This window comes from Labrus bergylta, chromosome 15 (genome assembly GCF_963930695.1).
Source record: "Labrus bergylta chromosome 15, fLabBer1.1, whole genome shotgun sequence".
Taxonomy (NCBI): Eukaryota; Metazoa; Chordata; class Actinopteri; order Labriformes; family Labridae; genus Labrus; species Labrus bergylta.
Genome location: NC_089209.1, coordinates 11,235,749 through 11,250,435, shown reverse-complemented (window position 1 = coordinate 11,250,435; position 14,687 = coordinate 11,235,749). Strand labels below are relative to the sequence as shown.

The window sequence follows — 14,687 nt, the reverse complement described above, 5'->3', positions numbered from 1 at the left end:
AATTGATAAGATACGATATGTTGGAGGCAAGAGAGTGTGTTAAGGTTATGCATCATAGGGCTGAGGTCAGGAGACGAACCTGCAGCCGATGTGCTGAGGACAAGTTGAGGGACTAGCAAGAGGCTCTTTTATATAATGGTTGAAATCAATACAGTAGCAACAGAAATGCATATGCATCAAGTTTAAAAACACTTCAATTCACTTCCTGTATGTGACTAGAGACAATTCATGAATTTGGCTTGTGACAAATTTTTCAGATTTAAAAAGGCTCCATCCAGAAGAACTAGTGAGTTGATTTGAAATGTAAAACAGCTGCAATGTCCTCGATAATGCACACATTCAGGCCAATCAGAAGAGAATTATGCATTATCTCTCTTGTGTTTCCAGTCTAAAGTTTGGTACAAAAAAATTAATTCAAAGCTTCCCTATCTTTTTCTGACAGATTAAAAACTAGATGTCACTCTCTTTTATTGTAGGTTTATCGCTGATTCTTTTTCTGTGTGCAGAGTCAAAACTATTAATATCATCATCTCCAGGAGCAACAGGACACCATGTATCTTTGTAAACAATGACTACCTTGTGATCACACACAAACTTGTAAACAGCATCTTAAAGTGATTATTGTCTCGGAGACACAAACAGGCAAGAGCACGAGAGCGGTGGAAATCATAAAAGCTAAGGGGTGCTGACCTCAGCACAGAGGAAAGGCTGTGTTGGCTCAATGTGGAGACATCCTCTTTCCTTTTTATTATTTTCATATCGTTTAGATCCAACTCAACTGCCAGCCAGTCAACGGACATGCTCTGCATGAACTGTCTGACAAAGACTTCCCCTCCGTCTTCCTATACAGACGACCGTTTGGTTTGAATGAATCTACCCCAGAGCAGATGTGGGACATAAAGTATTAACTAATAATTCTTAGCAGTTGCTTGAATCTGCTCTACAGTACATTCCAGATGGATGGAGTTTGCCACATTGGATAAGAAAATGATTACCAGGATGTTTGGAGTATTAGAATGCTAATTTATGCCTTGCTAGACTGATGTAACAGCTGACATTATGTGGCCTGTCCTTATGTTATTTCCCAATGAGACTTGATCCACGTCAGGCTAACACATGCCACGTCTTGTCCGTGTTTTGACAAGCAGATGAAGAAGTCTGTCTCTGTAGGGAGGTGACTTTGTTTTCAAGAAATGAGCATATGAAACATCTGGATCTTCTGTTTGCATGAGCATGCATGTCACAGATCCTGGACATGTGACATGCAGCCTTACACAAAATGTGACCCATAAATCTGATCAACATGCAACATATCATGAATGAAAGCAAAGTACATAAGCCATGTGGCAGTGTTCACACTTTACAGTAGGGGCTTGTAACAGCCTAAAGCCTCACAGTCTCAGACTGTGTGTGGATGTGTAGATACCGACACGTGTAAGAGTCTTGGCCTGCGTAGAGGTCCAGTCATCTGGGGAGGTGGGAGCTACTCCAGACTCCAGTGGCTCCCTCCAAATCACAGACAGACTAGGAATTGTGGGAAATCTGAAGTATTCACAGCTGTAGGTCCAACTTGCATTTCCAGAGTCACTGAAAACGAACAAAAAAGGCGAGCGGGGGGAGGAGTGGAAACCAAGACAGATAGGGGGTTCATTCACAAGAATGGCCAGGCTGACTCTCTGATTCCCTCTTGAAAACAATGCTACAAACAAGCTACAAGTAATTAAAGACTGCATTTAACTGACAGAACTGAAATAGTTGAACCTGGACAAGTAGTGCTTCTTTTTTAATTTTCTGTGATAACGTTCAGAAAGTTTGGCCCTATTACATTTGAATTTATTTAAAATGCCTTCATTACTAATAAATGTAGTACGTTTATGTAGAAAAATAATCTATGGTTCAATAATCCATTCTTTTCCCCGTCTTCAGCTCCGTATGTGAACTACATCTCGAAGGACCCCGGTGCTCCTTGCTCTTTGACTGAGGCTCTGGAGTTTCTTCAGGTCGATGTCCTACAAGGCCTGATAGACAAGGACAGCCCGACAGCCAATCAGAATCAACCTCCCAAAAACAAGCCTCATAACTTCACCGTGGTCGCCATGGAGGGCTGCCACTCGTTTATCATCCTGGACTGGGCCCGCCCACTGAAGGACGATATGGTGTCAGGTAAATATTGTTCCAAAACTTGGGAAAGCTGAAGAGAGAGGGAACAGGGGGAGGAAAGAGTTGGGGAGACAGGCGTCAAAGGGTGGAGGACGAGAGTCAAACCTGCAACGAGTGTGTTCAGGACTCTGGCCTCTGTACATGTGGTGCCTGGTTGGCTGACAGGAGGAGAGATAGAACAAGACAAACAAACAACAACAACAAATAAGTTTCATAGCTACAACGCCAGTAAGAAAGAAAACAGTATGTGTGGTATAACAGGCTGGTCAACAACTATCATTCCTCCCCATTTCATTATCCTTGGGTTAATAACATTTATAATAACATTTATAATCATAACATAATGATGACAAAATAATAATAATAATAGTTAGAGTCAGAGAGGTCAGAGATTTTTTTGCTCAACCTAAATTTTGTACCGTACCATTTGAAGGCTTTCACTTACCTTTATTTACATTAGAGAGAGAGCGAGAGCAGCAAAAGTAAAACGACACAAGATTCTGTTGAATCCATCTACTCTAAGTGTTGAGGTTCATGTTCTGCTTTCAAAATGTTATCAGCCTCCCTCCTGACTGAGGTTTTAAGAGCTCACTCCAGCAGTTTATTGTGAGCACAGAATAATTCACTCCTCAGCTCCTGCATATTTTCTTAGAGAAAAATTCAGATTACTTTTACCTAGAAAGCGACACAGGGGGATTGAAGCATGCGGCGTAGACTGAAAAAAATGGCAGACGTGGTAGACGTGGTAGACGGGGTTTGGCTTTCTTTGGCAGGAAATCACAAACTCCAGGTCATGCTGTGGGCTCGTCTGTCCTCTGATGTGTAAAACAGATAGTCTTACCTTTTTCTTTCCATTTCCATAGAAAATAACTTGACATGCTCCATATTAATGTAATGCATTTTGGAATTAAATGACTGTACATGCATCGCTTTACTCCTATTTTCAAAGGGTTTCTCTGTGACTTTGTTTATCTTGGATAGTGTGCATTCCAGAAACTATTGCCGTGATGCTGATGTAGACTTTCTCTATATTGATATCGTCAAAAAAAATTGCAAAAAACTCTGTGAACTTTCTTTAAAAAACTGTAGAATAGAAGTCATGCAAAGACATCCACTGCAAATAGAGCAGACTCACATTTGCAGGTACAGTTCACACATGCATATACAATCACAAGGCGCTGTTTTAGTTATCAGGGCGTGTTTGCACAACTCCCGTCTTACGAGTTATGGGTCACGGTTTTCAAAACAAGGGGATGGAAACAGCTGCTAGCACGCAGACTCAAAAGATGAGTGACACTGTGTTTTTATAACAACTCAACTTCTGGATCCTTTTACTTTGATGCATTGAGGATTTATCGCGAAAAGGATTTGTGCAACAACAAAAAAAAATGCACAGATGCGAGTATAAGAAGTGTTGCTTCGGGTGAAAAGGACTACGTTTTTGGTAATCTTTAAGACAGTTTTACACAAAGCAGGAAAAGAAAGAGTACAGAGGCAGATGGATGGGGCAGGAATCTCAGTACAAACTGTGTCAAAACTCTGTTGAAAAGTTTAGAATGGAGAAGGAATGAAAAACCAGAAGAAGAAAAATAAAGTAGCTAGTATTTCCCTTCTCTCCTGTCAGCAGCCATCTGTGTTGGTGGGGCTCCAGTAAAAATAGAAACTCAGAAGTCCAATAGAAACAGTTTGTAGTTTGATGTGTGGCAGAGCTGGTCTCTATAGTTTTTTTAGAGAATTATGGAGAGCTTCGTGACCAGAGGATGCAAACTAGAGTCTTAGAGAAGTCTTTGCGACAGGGAGGAAGAAAACAGACAAGGCAAGGTGGAGAAGAGTCAAAGTCATTGCTCCTATATTTTTCCACATTTCTTTGAATATCCACATCAAATGACACCTGTCTACCAGTTGAGTTAGCACGGTGATACATCAACAGGTAAACAACTGTGGTGCTCCACTTGTTTTTATTGACTACAACTAAATACTTCACAGTAATACAGTTCACTTCCTGTCTCTTGGTCACATGACTGAAGGCGGCACAGAATGACAGTTAACTCACATTACACTGCAGAAACAGCCTATTTGAAAAAAATAAAAAAACACTAAAAATATTCACTGCGAGTTGCATGTTGTGCATTTGTAAGTACAAGGCATGACTTAAACATGAACAGGACTCGAGCTCATTTCCACAGGGGGAGCCAAAATCGACGAATCCAATAAATTGCTTACAGGAGGTGTAGGTTTGCATATGCTAATTTGATTCTAATCTGAGTCATTTTTTTTTTTGCTTTGTCTTTTGTGTTCTTCTGCCTCCTGTAGGCTACATGGTCTACAGTGCTTCATATGACGACGTGCTCAACAACAGATGGTCTTCTAGAGCCTCCACTGGGACCCACCTGCCCGTGGAGAACCTCAAACCCAACTCTAGGTACCACAAAAACACCTGCTGTGTGTTACTACTACTATTGTGTGTATGCATGGAAACAATAGACACACTTCGAGAGAGTCTGGTGTGACTACATGGACACAGCTTTCAGGTTCAGTTACTCACAGTATCATCTCAACACATGGGAGTCATAGAAAACATACAAACAAAGATTTGCCCTGCGTGTAATGTTTATGATCAGGTTGCAGCGTTGGGTGCAGGTGCTTGGCAGTGGTGTGTTTATATGATCATCCCTTCATCACATAATGCACAGTATATACACATTTTGTCATGCTGTTTGTGTGTGAGTTCATGTTTGCGTGTTTCTGTTGGTCCTCTGCCGTATTTATGTGGAAATATTTGCAGATTGCATTATCAAAAGCAGGCTGTGAGTGATCCGAGCTGATTGTGAGTTGGATGCTGATACTGTATTGTTTGTGTAAGAGATCAGAAAACCCTCGGAGTGAATTAAATCGGTTCGGCTACATACAGGGCAGGTTAACAAACGCATCTGAATACGTACCAGCATGTGACATGCTGTAAAACATGCTGTGTTGAGACTTTGGAAAATTCAGTGGAACGTAAATACAGCACACAACCCGTCATCGCACAGATACGGTCACTTCCATCTGTTTTGGTTATTAGAGAGTGTTTCCATAATCCTGTCTTGAAATGGGTCATGCTTTTCAAAATAAATGCATGGAAGCAGCTCTTAACATGTGGACACAGGAGAGCAAGACAGGCGCTGTGGTTTCCGAGAAAATGTACGGTTTGATCACATTTTGAGGACTCTGAATCGGCCCTGTGTTTATTTAACATTAAGTCAGTTAAGTTTGATTGTATAAATTGTCTTCTATCATTTGCTTGATGAAGCTCTTACATGCATAAGAAAAGAGATGAATAAACAGCAGACACAAAGGTGGAACTGCGGTCAAGCTGCATGTAAAAATAACAATGTGTCAGCCAAAGTTTTTGAATGTCGTCCTTTCAAACAGACTTTTGTCCAACCCTTTCTCTGAGTTTAATTGAACTGCAGTCTACACTATCATGCATAACCTCTGTATTTCTTTGACACCATATAAATCAGCATCACAAATATCTGAGATGAGAGATGAAGTGTTTTTTGACACTTCTGTGACCAGATACTTTCCAAAATGTCCTGATTTGGCTATTTCCCCATCTGGTACTCCACAAAATGTTATTTATTCATTCTTTTTAGCAAGTAATCTAACTATTATCTGAAGGTAAAACAGATACAGATGTTTGTGCACATCAGGAACCAGAGTATCCTTTTGCCTCGTGGAAGAATGAAATCTGTTTAAGGTGTTGTGATTGGGTCTCTCTTGTTGAAGTGAAGGGAAAGCAAACACCTGCTACTGAACACAAACAGCAGAGCTGCGTGCTCGGGTTGAGTTTTCCAAGGTCCTGCAGAGAGGGTTTCCCTCCCTGGCAACCACTTTTTATCCACTTTAGTGTGTCTTCCTTGGTTACGGTTGGCTAGGGGATGATTTATGGGATACTGTTGGTATTTCCCATGCTGCAGGCTCCTTCTGGCTGCCAGGACAACAGAACTACAATAGACCTCAACACTTGCAGGTGGACACATTTCATTTGATCCACAAGTTTTCCTGCTTTAGGATTAAAGGAGTTTTCAAAGTATGAAAACAAAGAGGGGCTTGAGGATGATTATCCTCGTGATCTTTTTGTTTATTTATTTTTCAACTTCTACCTAGTAATTTAGCATTCTTTTAAAAAAAGCCATTTTCACATATGCGCTGCACTCCTTAAAAAGGTCCTGACATTTTCTGGGAGGGTTGCATGTGTGAACACAAACATCTGAACACAGGTGGGGGACTATTTAACACAAACAGGCACCATTCCTCCTGCACACGCGACCCAGCTGCCCCCTTCCACCACTACTGAAACCAAACCTTTCCTGAATACATCAGGACCGGACTGTCCTGAAATTACCTCAAAATGTGAGGAGTTCATGTGTGAAAGGGGCCTAAGAGAAACTATACCACGTTTTTCCTATATTTTCAAACACAAGTCATTAAATGTCTTCAAATATCTTTCAGTTTATAAATATCTCTTCTAAGCTCACTTTTTTTCTTATGAACAAGCCATCGTGTATAGTAGGATGTGATAGGGCTAAACTTCTGAGCTACAACGTGTGCAGCTGGCACATAGATTTTCATCTGAAGAGAGGATGAAAAGAGCGATGCCCTGGATGAAGGAGCTCGGCTTCATCTTGTGGTCTATTCTCTTTTTTAAATTCTGCCTCTCATTTTGTTTTTTTCTCTTCCTCCACTGATTTCTTCTCCAGTTTCTTCTTCGATTACATCATCTCTCAGCAGCTGCCTTGCTGTCCCCTCTCTCTCTCTCTCTCTCTCTCTCTCTCTCTCTCTCTCTCTCTCTCTCTCTCTCTCTCTGATATATATTCTGGTCACTGTTGTCACGTGGCTGTGGTGATTGGATCCAGGCCTCGTGGCTGTAAGTGGTGAAAGTTTTTGGCTTGGAACTGACGGACCATGAACTTAACTGTTTGTGACCTTTCAGAATGGATTCTCACACGCACACAGACACACACGCACAGACACGCGCACACACGCACACAGTTTTCACAAGCTGGTGTTGTTTTATTTTGAAAGGATTTTATAATTCATCATTTATGGAGACTGAATGAGCTCATTGCATGGCTCCATTTTTCTATTTACCTATTTTCTTTCAACAATTACCTACCCTCTTTCCACATCCCTCCTTTTTATTCATTCTTATCCTGTCCTATCTCCACTTGTCTGGATGTCTTTTTTTCCACTGCTGCCCTTTCCTTTCCTCACCTCCCCCCCCCCCCCCCCCCCCCCCCCCCCGCCCCCCCCCCCCCCCCCCCCCACCTCCTTCTTCCTTCAAAGTGAGCCAAATAGCCATTTTATTGTGCTGCGCTCACTTTGGATTCATACCAATATAAAACAGACTACTCTTAAATCAGCCTGACTTAAGCATGCCCAGTCATCTGCTACTATCGTTAACATTTTGCTCACCTTATCCCAGTTTACAACTAATCTGGCTTAATGACACTTAAACTATTGAATCTCTCATTCATTCTTTACGTTGTGCTTTGTTTTCCAGGTACTACTTCAAAGTGCAGGCCAAGAATGTGTTTGGTTTGGGACCAGTCAGCGATACACTCACCTATGTCACTGAATCAGGTGTGCATCCTGGGTAAACTGTGAGACAAGCCGTAGACAAGAGTTTTAACCCTCAGTGAAGTTTATTTCTGCTCTACTGCAGTTAAGCAAAAATGTCCTAGTTATGTCTATTTTTTCACAATGCAAGGTCATCAAATTTAAAAGCAGCTTAGCACATGTAGCAGGCTACCAGATGTAAAGAGTCATGTGTTTTGTGAGTGTATCATTCTTAAAATCAGGTTAACACATTAGACTTGTGTGTGTTTTTGCTCCCTTGTGAAATGATTGCATTCTTTCTTTCAGACGATCCTCTCCTCATCGAAAGGCCACCTGGTAAGTTCATATGCTGACTGCACACATGTAATTTAAGGTTGAGGCTGCACTAGTGGTTAAAATAGAGAGCCACCATGTAGTTCAACAACACGACAGGAAATAATTCTATTTAAACTCCTCCACCATTTCCCATCTGTAAGACAGCTTTGATTGCTACAAGAGTTCAGATGGTTATTACTGAGCTAGAGCTCCAGTCTGAGGGACTAAAAATCGGGCAATTTTGACATTGCAAAAACATTAAATGGTTGACCAATTGTATTAAGAAGATGCATGTTGTGGGTAGTTGAGAGAAGATTTATGGCCAAATTTGCACCAAACTGTCCCGTTCAACATTTCACAAGTTATTTTCACATTTCCTTTAGCATAGGTTGCCAATGTAACGAATAGAACATCCTGGTGTGTAACAGTGGGGGAGTCCAGCTGATTTATGTTTAACATTAGTATCCCCTCAACCTTCTCTATGTATACATGATGTGTCTCAATAACCGGACTCACAATCTAGTATTAAATACTGTTACTGAAACAAATATAAATCATGGTATTTTATGTTATGGTATTTAATGATGTGCGCTATTTTTGGCTATACACACACACACACACACACACACACACACACACACACACACACACACACACACACACACACACACACACACACACACACACACACACACACACACACACACACATTTTAAAGTGATCATCATTGTTTATTTTTCACCTGGGTTTAATGTTCCCCTCTGACAAAACAACTGGCCCCAGTTTGGCCCCCTCATTAAAGTGGTCTAGAACCGCCACTGATCACATCTCTTGTTCCTCCTTACTCCTCAGGTGGTGAACCAATCTGGGTCCCATTTACTTTTAAGTTTAACTCCGCCCACAGCAGCTGTAAGGGCAGTCAGTATGTCAAGCGGACGTGGTACAGAAAGTTTGTTGGCGTGGTTTTGTGTAACTCTCTGCGATACAAGATCTTCATGGGGGATGGTCTAAGAGGTAACATATGACTTAAGCTCTACTTTAGATCAGTAATTATAATTGCAGCGCTATCTGCCTACTTTTAATGGCTGATTATTATCACCCACTTTCTATCCACAGAGCCTTTTTACAGTATAGGGGACACGTTTGGCCATGGAGAAGACCACTGCCAGTTTGTGGACTCCTACAGGGACGGCAGGACGGGCCCGGCCTACCTCTCAAACAATCTGCCCTCAGCACAAGGTACAGTAAACAGGAACAGATTGTGCACAATACTGTTGCCGTGAGATTTAAACCAAGCCTATTGTCATATTTTCCATGCAGTCCGTTTCCTTGATTCATACGGGCACCAGCTGCATTGATCTTATCTATACAGAATACAGATTCAGAATAAATAAAAAGTGTTGAGGACCTATCAGGGTTTTGCATCTTTAAATCTGGCTACTGATCACACCATTTCATTTTGCTTATTATATCACAACTTCTTGGACCAATGCCATGGTATCCATGCAATAATTGGTCATATCCACTTTGACTTGCTTGAGATAAGTTATCGGTCCCTGTGAACAGCCTTACTTACCTGCTGTTGGCTTTACTCTACGGTTAAAGTGACATTTGCCCATTGTCTTTATGAGATTGGTGATATTAAAACCTTCTATTGTTGGTGAGTTTGACATTTAAGACTTTACATTTGTCAACCAAAAACATTACCATTGAAATAATGAAAAAAATCCAACCTCTTAATAATTACAAACTTTTTTGCCCTCTGGGTTTGATTTCATGTAACTTATGAATATACTTCTTTGTATACTGACTTGCAGTGATTTAGATGTAAAGTGTTATCTTATAATTGAAGGTAAGCTAATTAAGTTCTGCAAAACTGAGTTCCTAAAGCCAGAAATGATTTGTTAACTTTTTAATGATCTGGCTTAAACATGCTGAATAGGAAAAGAAATCATTTAAAACAAAAAAGAAAGGTGGACACTGTATATTTAAAGCAAAATATCTCTAACAGAGTAGTAAATGGTATGTTTAATTGCGACTATATGAAGGCTTGGACTGATACAGATTTGGCCCGGCAGCTGAGCTTTGATTGTGGAGCTGATTCAAAACAAACATAAAGTCTCTATGATCATCAAAATAAAGGAAGTGGTCACATCACACACACATAAAAATCCAGCCTACCAATATGTTTTTACTGTTATCATTGTCTTTTCATTGAATTTGTTGAGTAATTATAAAAACATCCAGAGGATATCATTTAAGATGAAAGATCCTCTTGAAATCTGCACAAACACAAGTATAGAACTATAAAAAGCAGTGCTAACAAGTGCTAAATGATTATAATGTACACTCATGCTCACTCTTTATTTAATTTACGAGTGTTGGTACATCTTTGTAAATGGTTTCAAACAGCACCTTTTCTTTGTTTTGCAGGATTTTACCGTGCATACAGACAGGAGCCGGTTACATTTGGAGTTATTGGCCGACGTACACCCCACCCATTCGTGGGCTGGTATGAATGTGGAGTGCCAATCCCTGGGAAGTGGTAAAACTGAGATAGAAGGAGATATCGAAACAAAGGGCTACCCTTGTGCATACTGCTGCAGGCTCTGCCCTTTGAAACAGACTATTGCCTGCCTCGATGGAAGGACACCACTACAAATGTATTAGAGCTTCACAGAAAGAGAATATAGTACTTTTAAATAACTCAATGTATATCATTACAAAGCACTTTTTTTTATATAAAGCAGTCTGTATATGAGGGGAAGAAAAGCATGTGTGCTCTTGCTAAGTTTAACTCACGTGTCCTTGTACTGTTACCAACTCTCCCAGAGACAGTGTTATTTATCTCATCAAGAATGCACACATGGTCGCACCAGTGACAATGGACCAAAGCACAAGCTGCAAAGCAAACTATAAGAATGAGCACTCAAGGTGTGTATAGGTCTTAATTTTCAATCATGAGATTTGTATTTCTTAATGTAAAAGCTTCTGACAGATACTTTTTGTTTGTTTGTGTCCTAAAACGATCATACTGTTCTTTTTATTTTTATACACCCTCTTTTATATTCACCAGAATGAATTAAAAATGATTGTGTATGTTTTTTTATGTATACGGGACAAAGAATAAAAGACAAAATATTTGCTCAGGAACTTTGAGATATTGAATAAAGGTGCTGTGGAAACCACAGCAATCCAACAACATGAATCATATCATATTCTGCTGCTGCCACATTCTTTTCTAGCAAAAGCTTCCACATGTGACTGTTGCCTATTTAATCAACCTAATGGAAGATTTGAGTAACAGAGAACGTTTAGGGAGCCAGCTGGAACAGAAACTGTCAAAATATGATGAAGAATCGAAAACAGAGGGAGAGCACGAAAATACCAGTCCATTGGCATTACACATGTGAGCCAGTCTGACCTTCGACCATATTTGGTATTTAATGATGATGTTGAGTATTTAAACACTGCAAATATCCAAATTGGACTTCTAATGTGAACCTTTGAAAGAATGTATCTTGGAAAGTAGATTAAATCAAAAAATGTTCTGATGTACAGAATTTATTTTTGTACTGAAAGGTTCAAAACTTACCTTAGTGAGGGACTTGGGCTTTACCTGCAAATGATTATTTGCTACTTTATAGTCAATCCTACTGATCATACTTTCAACTCCATTAGATATACCTAGCAGCTGTAGTTGTGCCCTTGTATTCAACAGTTAAATCCAGCCTTGTAATTTGATTGGACATACTTCATACTATTAGTGCTGATGTAGAAAAAATGACATCATCACTCTGCGTCATGTTGATCAAGCTGGAATCACAGAATCACTCAGACGCCAAAAGGAAGAACAAGATTTAATCTGCTGTTGCTAATTACTTTTTCATACTTGTGGAAATGTTGCATTGAAGCAATATCACACTCAAGATCATGGTGTACTGAATGTCAGCATAGGTCGCTTCATGTCAATGATCGCATCAGCTGTGATAATACACACGTGCAGTACAACAGCCCTCTATCTTGTGTGACATTTTTGAATTAAACCCCTGTTTTACAATGAGTTATAACCTAAAAGTCATACAGCGTTAGTAAAATTATGTTAACTCAATATTTGAGGACATATTTAGAGCTTTTTCAAAGTAACAGAACAATATTGTAAAATTCTTCTGTAATAGAGCGGTACTTGAGTACAACTGCAGAGACTACTCATGATGTACTGGTGGGTTGGTGGGTAAAAGCATAACTGGTTTAGAGGGTTACGCTCTGTGAGGACTTTTGAAACAATGATACATACGTTGAAAGAGAAATCGTTGCCTCAGCACAGGGGCGTGTCCTGAGTATATGTTGCCATTGTCTTGGATGTGATCAGTGCCGAAGGGATGAATAAATGCTCTTCATTTAGCTGTGTGCACACAAACTTCTGGTCACTCCTGCACACAAGTCAGTGCCCCAGGTGGGCCACCCCTGTTCAAAAAGTCTGGACACGCCCCTGCCTCAGCACCATCAGTTGGACAACGGAACCAGATTGCGCAAACAGGAGCCATAAACTATGAAGAAACACACAAACAATGGACTTGTCATTAAATCAAATCTCGTGAAAGTAAAGATCTGGGAATTCTCAATTGCTCAGAGACATAATATTTACTGAACTCTAAGCGACAGAGACTCTGTGGTTTTGCTCTCACATCACTGTTTTTCTTGACGGGTTTAGGGATCAACGTTGGGGCTCTTTCTGATCACATGTCTGAGCTCATTGTAAAAGTGTTTTAAGAAGTCAGCATGCTGAGCCTATGAAATGATATCACTCTTAAAGCACAATATACGTCATGCGTGAACCTGAAAAAAATCTGCAGAGGGAATCAAGTAGATTAAAATCCTCTAGCCTCATTCCACTTGTTGAGAAAGAAAGAAACTATTTGTGTCATGAAATCATGTTGCTCAGCTCCTGTTGCTGAGGATTTGTTGCAAACAGTCGTTGTTTGCCTTTCACAGCACATCTATTACAAAAGACGTTTAATTTTGCTTAGGATAGTTTAAAAAAATTGTCAGGCAAACTAGTTTCCAGGTAGTCAGGTGAGGCAAAGAGAAAGTTAAGCAGTGCATCCCAAGTCAGAGCAGGAAAACTAATTTAATGACACAAATGTCTGAAATAACTTTGTGTGATTGGGGAAAGAAGATGGAGAAGGTTTTAGACTCTGTTAACTTGGGGAGAGCAGGGTATTTACTTAAGTGTTGACGTTTATTGCTGCTGACCTTCCTCTGTGACTTTGTGTGAGGTCTGAGGTCCATTTAACATCTCCCATGAGTCATTATAGGAACAGGCAATGACACCGAAGCATGAGAGCATCTTGTGTCAATATATAGCACACATGCAAACCCCCACAACTCTTTTCTGTTTTATAATCAAATCTTTTTAAATCCAGCAACTTGAAGATAATATTCTCTTTACTGGCCCATAAAACACAAAGATGTGGTTCAGGGTTTTCTCTGTAATTGCTCCCAAGGCTTCGGTATTTTGGCTTACAAAACCACTATGTCATCCTATCTTCAACTGAGGATCTGATAATGAGGAAGTGAAAGAGCTTGACTTGGAAGTGGCATCTTTACAGTCCCTGTTAAACCCCTTAATATCTCAATTTTAGACACTATGATCAACTAAAGAGGCTCTAAATGTCCTGGTTGCCTGTAAAAAAAAAAAGGAACTTAAGATGCTGTAGTTTTTATCTTTGGAAATCTGGTTCAACCACAGCTACACGGGATATATTACCTTCAGGCAGATGTTGAGTATTTAAAGTCATGTAATCACCGGTGTCAGGCAACTGCAGTAAAGAAAATAAATCATTGTTACATGACGGAACTGAGGCTGAAAGGGAAATTAAGTGACTAAAAGAGACATTAAGCTGCTAAAAGCATCATAGCTATTTTTTGCTTAAGTTCTTGCCACTGTCAACAAAACATGTTACATCTGAACCAAATATTTATACCTTTGTGAAACTGTCAGGAGGAGGAAAGCAGAAAAACATCATTTTCAGAAAACACTATTTTCATAATCATGTCCATCTTTCCAATGTTGACTTTATTTAATTTGTGAGATCTGGGATCGTGGCACAATCAAAAGAAGTCTGACGTGGCAATAAACAAGAGCACTCAGGAGAAAACAAAACTCTTACTCAACTGTCCTTTTTAAACATGAATGACAGTGTACAGACCCAGTTCCTGGTACAACCTATCACACTTTCCATATAAGCTAGTTGTGGGTGCACTAAGCTTTACAGTGCATTAAGTTTTTTTGGGCGGTGGAGATTTTTTCTTAGCTCCAAATAAAGAAGTTCTGATAAACTTGCTTGTTTCCAACACATATGGTCTGATTGTTTTTTTCCCAGTTGGACTTTGACAAAGTAATGTTGCTATTTTTCCAAATCCAAGTCCTATGTTTTCAATTTTATTGCAACAGTTATAGAACTTCTGAACAAAGCTATATAACAATATGCCAACATTGTAGTTGAAGTAAAATACATTTCCCTGGACTGAATGTGATGAATGAGCATTGGTTTGACAAGTAAATTATTCAATTTTGCCTATTTAACAAACAGAAGATTAAATTT

The 14,687-nt window shown here is 39.8% G+C and overlaps 1 protein-coding gene across 3 annotated transcripts in view; it reads left to right on the top strand.

Annotated features, from left to right (window-relative positions):
* The window catches only part of fndc1 (fibronectin type III domain containing 1), a 35,031-nt gene extending 23,748 nt beyond the window's left edge, over positions 1–11,283 (top strand). For all 3 annotated transcript variants that reach the window (XM_065963935.1, XM_065963936.1, XM_065963934.1), the window contains 7 exons: positions 1,927–2,163; positions 4,474–4,582; positions 7,709–7,788; positions 8,071–8,100; positions 8,932–9,093; positions 9,196–9,318; positions 10,513–11,283. In XM_065963935.1, coding sequence (XP_065820007.1) covers positions 1,927–2,163; positions 4,474–4,582; positions 7,709–7,788; positions 8,071–8,100; positions 8,932–9,093; positions 9,196–9,318; positions 10,513–10,628 — 857 coding nt within the window. In that variant the 3' untranslated portion in view covers positions 10,629–11,283. The remainder of the gene's footprint in view (positions 1–1,926; positions 2,164–4,473; positions 4,583–7,708; positions 7,789–8,070; positions 8,101–8,931; positions 9,094–9,195; positions 9,319–10,512) is intronic.
* Positions 11,284–14,687: the final 3,404 nt, after the last annotated feature.